Source organism: Chaetura pelagica, unplaced genomic scaffold (genome assembly GCF_000747805.2).
Source record: "Chaetura pelagica isolate M959 unplaced genomic scaffold, ChaPel_1.0 scaffold104, whole genome shotgun sequence".
NCBI lineage: Eukaryota > Metazoa > Chordata > Aves > Apodiformes > Apodidae > Chaetura > Chaetura pelagica.
This window is the reverse complement of record NW_009953786.1, coordinates 9531997-9539485: the sequence shown is the minus strand read 5'-3', so window position 1 is coordinate 9539485 and position 7489 is coordinate 9531997. Positions and strand designations below refer to the sequence as shown.

The 7489-nt window shown below is 38.6% G+C and overlaps 1 protein-coding gene across 1 annotated transcript; it reads left to right on the top strand.

The window, feature by feature from the left end:
- The first annotated feature begins 61 nt into the window (after window positions 1–61).
- On the top strand, window positions 62–5338 carry LOC104391614 (transmembrane protein 14C-like). The gene is made up of 4 exons (XM_010000940.1): window positions 62–137; window positions 2195–2296; window positions 4983–5070; window positions 5281–5338. The coding sequence occupies exons 1-4, from the start codon at window positions 62–64 to the stop codon at window positions 5336–5338; spliced, it is 324 nt and encodes a 107-aa protein (XP_009999242.1).
- The last annotated feature ends 2151 nt before the right edge of the window (window positions 5339–7489 follow it).

Sequence of the window (7489 nt, the reverse complement as noted above, 5' to 3'; positions counted from 1 at the left end):
CCAACAAAAAAAAAAATAAGTTTTACCGAGCCTCACCCTGGTTTCTCTTTCAGTGTTCACCATGGCCACGGACTGGCTCGGCTTTGGCTACGCTGCCCTGGTGGCTTCAGGAGGACTTATTGGCTATGTGAAAGCAGGTACGCTGGAGGAAAGCGTTTATGTCCCCCCCTCTACCCCCCTGCTCCTCCCTAATAACTTGGTGTGAGCTGGGCGGTTTTTTATGAAAGCCTGTTATCTTGAAGTTCACACAGATATAAGTTTTATCAGTTTGTGCCATGTACTGCTAACTCGCTGCTCTTTGGTGTGGTGCTTCTTGGCTTGAGCTGGTGCTTTGGGCTGATAAGCCCACAATCTGCTTAGTGGTGGGTGCTGGTGTCCTGCTTCTGTGTTGTGCTCTTTGGGTGAACTGACAAAAGCTTGCTTCAGAAAGGCTTCTTCCATGCTGTTGTAAATACCAGCTTTTTTATAAATGTTTTGTATTTTCAAGTGACGTAAGCCACAATTTTTTTCCTTAGAGATTTATTCCCATGTTAATGTTTGATAGTAACAGTACACCGTAAGCTGCAGAGAGTCTTCTGAAGGATCCTATCTCCAGGCAGAGCTGAACAATGCATATTGGTCTCTAAACTTGTTACTTTCCTGGGCTGTGCATCATAAGCTTACCCTCTGACCTACTGCTTTCGCTTCCTGGTCTTTTTCTGAGTTTGCCCTCCTCTGACCAGAACTGCTGCAATGCTGGTCTTGCAGCTTCAAACGTCCCTAAGCTATTTTAATGCTTGTGAGATGAAGGTGCATTGAAGAAGACGAAGGTGCATTCAGCCAGAATCCTACAAGTGCATCTTACTACATAGATGCTAATGCCTATTCCAGTCTGTTTTCTGTTGGCTTGATTTATCTTTTGGGCTCTGAGTGGAGTTTAGGGCAGGAGAGACAATACTAGGAACTTAAGTAACTTAATTGCATCTGTATTTCTTTGAGGCCATTATGAAATGCTAGGTGCCTTTCTTCTCCTCTGGTTCCACATGAGATGACATGGTCATGCTGAGGCAAGGGAATCCAAGTCTCAGGATTTTTTTTAAGAGGGAGGAGGGATGTGTTTGGTGACTTGTAGGGAGGAAAAAAAAATACTGTATCCCTCTTAATAACTTGGAGAAACTAAAAGAAAATGCAATTTTAATCTGTAAAGTGAAGATGGTGATCTGTTCTTTTACAGCCAGGTCTCTACCCACACAGACAGTGGTCAGAAGGAGGTGCCTTGGGAAGAGTGTGAGAACAGGGCAAGCAAAGAGTGATTGATTTTCTCTCTTAATTTAGTAAGTTCTCTGAGTCCCAGTGTTTTGAGACGCTAGAACTTCCTGAACCATAGGTGATATGGTTTTCCTACAAAGTGTATGTGTCATAGCTGCTTAAACAGTGCCTTGTGGTAGAATGCAAGGATATGATGGCCATCTGTTGGCTCACAGGCTTGTGAAAAAAAAATTGTATCTACTACATGTTGGTTGCTACACTGTATTCTGTGCAGAGCAGCGACTTACTGGGGTGTTCACCTTCTCCTTGTACAGGAATATCTGGTGGTCTCAATCATCTTAATCTGCTTTTTATACTAAAAGCAGGATCTGAAGCAATGTTAGAGCTACTTTGTTGGTGACTGAAAAATAATTACTTTCTCGTAGCAATAAGCAATCGTCCTGTAACATTGAGAGGAGATCTTTACCAGCATAGCTTTGCAGTCATGGATCTTTTAAAGGTGGCCTGAAAAACAATATATAAAGGACTGTTCTCAGTAGCGTTAAGTCCTGCCTGAATTCTCCATTAGCCTTATTGATGGTGTTCGCCACTCATTGCTGGTATTACTGTGTTGAAACAACATGCTTCAATTTGCACAAAATAAACAGTTATTTTCCTTTTTTCACCGTTCTTTCCATCATAAATACGTTAAAGGCTTTTCTGTCAAATAATTAAATACTAATGCTCTTTGTATCTTTAGCAAGAGTATTTGAAAGTGTTTCTTGGCACAGATCAGCATGGTATTAATATCTTAAAAGAGGAAAAAAAACCCAACACCTCTCTAATCTACTTTATAACAATGAATGCCCATCTCTTTTTTGGTGGTGGTGGTGTTTTACCAGACGGAGAAGCTGATGAGGAAGATTATTTCTGAGCTAGTAATAAATGCATTCTTTTACTTACTCAGGTAGTGTCCCGTCACTAGCTGCTGGCCTTTTCTTTGGGAGTTTGGCTGGACTGGGTGCCTATGAGATCTCACGTAATCCAAATAATGTTTGGATTTCTCTGAGTAAGTTGTCTAAAGTTTTAATTAGAACACATATTTACCCTAAGATAACTGGATACTTAAAATGAGTACCTAAAAGTCTTTGTGGAAGAGTTAAACTGATGGTTTTATAAATCTATTCTCAATCCATTCTGTAAAGTTGTGTTTTAGGGGGAAATCTCCATTAGTGGCCAAACTGCACTGCTCTCCCTGGAATGTGAACTGTTACCATTACATAATTATTTTTTTTAAAGAATGTATTGAGAATGCATATTAAAACCTGCTTGTCTTAGTGTGTTGCTCAGTGATTTCTTACTACATTATTTCATCCCCTTTGCAAGGAGTATGAAGTACTTCGGGACATAGTTCAAACATTTTTATTCCTCTGCTACAACAGGAGACAGAAATAACTGTTATTTATCATTAGAGTTTGTCTTCTGAACATCAAAAAACCTACAGGTTGTGAAGGAAATTGTCTGCTAGGATTAAATGAAATTTACAATCAAACTGAATACCATTATTTCACAGCCTTCAGTAAAAGAAAAATCAGATAAATATTTTGTGTTTAAAAACTTGTATGTAATATGGTATGAATCTCCAAAATGCAATTTTTGTCTTTCTGTCATTTACTATATAGACCTCGGTGTTGCAATCAATTTAGGATGGTTATCACCTATCATTCTAACCTATGCCTGCCTAAAGCTCATGCTTATTGCAGAATAACAGGACTTAAACTTTTCTCATTCACTAATTAGTTACGGTACCTTGTAATTGAAGGGAGTTGAGACAATATATGTAGATAATTCCTATAGCTCTGCTGATGCCTAACACTTGTCAGGCTGCTATATCTCACATACTTGTGAGCTCGTGTTTTGTGTAATCCTTTGGCCAGTATTTGTGTTAGTAGTTTCTTCTCCATTCCTCATCTCTAGAAGACAGCAGTGCATGACAGTCCTTTAGCACTAGTTATGTTTCAGTTCCCAGGCTTCACTCAGTTGGTGACTGCTGCCAGGCACCTGTTTCATACTGGTGTGTTTGGAGGATCACAGTGCAAGGGAAGTGCTAGTAAATTGCTGACAGACCTTTCTGTGTCCTCTTTTTGGCTCAATCCTACTTTCAGCATCCTGCAGTAGGCTGGAGCATTTTAAGTGTGATTCCCCTGCAGACTGCCCATCGCCTTAGCAGGTTGTTTTTTTATTGTTGAAAATGGTGGAGATTGTGATTGGGTTATTTTAATATATGGTAAATACGTGGAATTGCAAAGGCACTGCATGCCTGCAGAGATTTAACAGAGAAGCAAGTTTCTGTAATGCAGTTTCTTCTTCCTTTTTTACCAGAACTTGAGCTTCCCTTCTTGCCTTAGAGAAGCTAACTGTGGAGAGTCACTGCTTTCTCAGTGCTTAAAGAGCTGCCATTGTCAATAGTAATTGTTCACTGAAGCAGTGACATAGCATCTAGGTCATTGATATGTGGAAGTCGAAGCGAAAGAGGAAGGTCCAATATTTCTGTCTGCTTCAGCATTGTTTAGAGTGCAGTCCACTTCCACATCTACTTGACAGGTCAAAAGCTGTGCATGGTCAAGCCTAAATAACTAGAATAAACTGCAAATACAGCAAGCTGAAGTGGAGTGAGACTAAGTATTTTCCCAAATGTGAGAGACAGTTGGATATGCTATTGATTTGTAGAAATGTGTGGAGTCTTTTCCTCCTTTTCATGCTTTAAAGTTTTTGAAGGTGTGTTCTACTGCTTGAGGTATTTGAGTACTGAAATATTTTAGTCCTTTCCTGTGTGTTGGGCTGTGGTCCCTGTCTCTTGCATATCTCCTTACATGAGATTCCTTGATGTCAAGGACAATACTAAGGGTGGTGTTAAGGAGGCAGGATGCCATGGCTAGGACTGAGATGATCAGGGTCCTGCAAGACCAGTCATCACAAAGAAGCAATGGTAGAAGATAAAAAGATTTGTTGGAACAACTTGTCAATATATAGCTGTTGTCACTGGGTAGCAGATGAATGCTAAGGCTAAGGATTCCATTAGTAGGTTTTCCTTACAGTTTTCTTGTATTTTGTCTTTTTTTTTTCTTTGAGATGCAGTGTTCCAGGGATTGTCCATTCTATTCTACTGGCTCAGCCCAGCTACTAGGTTCTTGACACTGCTTAGTGGTCTGGGTAGCTTTAATTCTCTGATCTTAGTGGAAGGTGCTGCAGGGCTGAAACTGATTCATAATGCTTCGCACCTACATAGCACGCATCCCTTTTGAAGGCTTTTGCAAGCATAGATGAGTTAACTCTTAGAACATTACTACAAGATAGACATGAACATGGTCTCCCTTTTACAAGCAGTGGGAGAATGATGTGCACAGGTTTAGTCATTTGCCTGTGCACCTGGAAGGAGTAAGTTCCAGAGCACTGCAGCAGAGATGATTTCCAGTCTCCAAAGAAGCACACGTTAACAAGTAAATTTGTGGAGTATGTGCAGAAGCATATAGAGTACACTGCCTGCTAGAACTAGATTTACAATATTTATGCTTCACATACTGAGGCATTCCAAAGTTTACACTATTTATCGACTCTTTTTGTCCATCACGTGAAATAACATTGTTTCACTTTTTACTTGATGCTTCTACTTCTCTCTGTTCTGTTAGTTCTGAATTGTAGCATCTCTCACACATGCATCTCTGCTGACTGGACTGTGTAATCTCTCATTTAAGTCACATCTGGAACACTGACTGCTGTCATGGGTACAAGATTTTACAACTCCGGAAAATTCATGCCTGCAGGGCTAATTGCTGGCGTCAGGTACAACACAATATACTTTCTTTCTTTTTTTTTAACCTCCTGTGTGTGATTGATTTTTTTCTTTGCTTAATTAAACTGAGATGGAGTGAAGCATATTTTGTGTATCTTTTTTGTTTCTATAGACAATTACATGGAGATTATTTGAAAATGAATTGACAAACTGTTGTTGTTATTATTATTGTTTAATTCTGTGTTTTTCCCCATATACAGTTTGCTAATGGTTGGAAGATTAGCACTGAAGATGGTGGAAAAGCCCCAGGATAAGTAACTGTTCATTTTACAGTTTAATATCTGGATAAGGAAACTGAGAATGAAGTTGCATGAATGCAGAAGCAAGAAGACAGAACTGTTTTCTATATCAAGACTTTTTTTTTTCCTTTTCTTTTTATATAAAGGGGGGTAGAATCATGGGACAGATAAATTTGCATAACAAGCTGCCATTTGTTTCACTGATCTGGTAGAGCTGTTACTGTGTAGTGAGAAATTGGTCCTGGGTTTGATTTTTCCAAACACATTTCAGTGTATTTTAACATTTCCAGTTTTTATATTGTAAAATATACTGCTGATGTGTGTGAAGCAGAGAGGACCTGTAATTAAGGAAGTATCCATAAAGAAGCACCAGGAGTAACTGGCTTAATACAACAGTGTATCTCATACCTTTCATACCAATAGTACAGTATGCTTTACTTGTCGCATTCTGAGTGGACACACCATGTCTGTAAAACACCAAACAGATCTTACCTTTTTCTTGTGAAATGATGCTAAAGTGTTGCTTTTCTACAAGTAAAATATATCATAAACCTTTATTTGCCATGGTTTTGTGTCCTGTGTGTATGGGGGTAGGAGGTTTTTTGTTTTTTCTTTTACCTTCTCATATTCTTCTCAGGGAAAGTCTTTGCAGTGACCTGTTACCCAAGTGCTGTCTTTTGATATTTAAAAATCACTTTTAACATGGAGGGGCAGAAGATTAAAATAGGGGCCTTCATTAATACTGCATTAAAACAGTTGTTGGCAAGGAACGCGCTCTGTGGATTGAGAACTGTGCTAGGCTGAATGAAGGATTGAATGGGATCAGTCCAAAGGACCATATAACCAGAATAAAGTATCTTAACATTAGTACTATGTAATTCTGTTCTTACAGGCTTATTTGACAATAGAATGTGTCACTGTTTTGTTTTTATTTATTAGGAAAGTGGCTGTGCCTCTCCAAATCTGTCTTTACTAGGAAACCTTGGAGCCGGGAGAGTTTCTGGTTCTGCTGTGGTGCCTGAGGGCTGTAGTGTGTAAGGAGGCATCAGTGGCATCTGATGCCTTTGTTGACACACCAATCTTGATTGCTTTTCCAGCCCTCAGTCTCCCAGCTCTATTAGTACAGGCACAGATAACGTGGCTGTAGCACTGATGTGAAAAATGTGTGAAAGAAAATCCTTTATCAACCAACTCTTTAGTGATATATGATTATTCGTATACTAGGATTCTTACACTGTGTAACTTGTTTTAAAGTGATATTTTATGTAGTGACTATGTAAGATTTTACTTTGCAACCCGTGATTATATCAAAACTTCGTCAACTGCTTAACAGAATTATGGCAAAGCAGGTTTAAATTAACTTGCATCTTATGCACAGTACTAGCCATTTTGTAGTGCTTAAAGGAATTTCTAACTGTGTAATTATGTACTAGACTACACAATTACTCCATTTCATTGGTCACTTCAAAGCTTGTATTTCCTGTTCTGAAAAAGGCATTTAGCAGTATTAAGCCACAGTGACATTTCCATTGTCATGAACCAATGGCAACATATGTGGTAGCAGATGAAAATTTTTCACAGTAGAAAGTAGTAGTTGAACGCGGATCTATAGGTGTTGGGCCAATGGTGCTGTGTGTTAATGATTCTCTTAGCAAAAGTTATAATTTTCAGATTTTTAAACATATTTCATGTTGTAACCTCTCATATTTCCAGGAACTTAATCCATAAATAATTTGATCTGTACAGGATGGATCTACAGGGAGCAACCTAAAACCATGCAAAAGCATGTCTGAAATTCTGTTCTTAGTTAAATCAATCTCTTTTGACTGTGCTGTAAGCAAAATCCAACAGAAATTTTATAATTACCTTTATATATTTTAAATTGCACTACATAATTGATTAGAAGATTCCATCCCTGCTATATAACTCTCTAGAGCCATTTGAGACCTTTTTCCAGACTGTCTGTGCTTTTAGGCTTATTGTTAGATAACGCTACAAGTTTTCTTTCCTGTTTTATTGTGTGTGATTTTGGTGGGTTTTTTCCACGGCAAGTGGTCTCTATGTAAATTGAAATGATTACTTTTGCCTTCAATTCACTATGGCTTTGCCATTGCTTCAGTAAAACTTTATGATCAGTCAGCTTAGGTATGGATATAATGTTTGGAAAGAG

What these genes read in the sequence shown, in the direction of transcription:
- LOC104391614 (XM_010000940.1), top strand. Translation starts at nt 62, where the DNA reads ATGGCCACGGACTGGCTCGGCTTTGGCTACGCTGCCCTGGTGGCTTCA. An exon ending in TATTGGCTATGTGAAAGCAG is followed by an intron (nt 138 to 2,194) that starts GTACGCTGGAGG and finishes TTACTTACTCAG; the next exon opens with GTAGTGTCCCGTCACTAGCT. An exon ending in GGGCTAATTGCTGGCGTCAG is followed by an intron (nt 5,071 to 5,280) that starts GTACAACACAAT and finishes CCCCATATACAG; the next exon opens with TTTGCTAATGGTTGGAAGAT.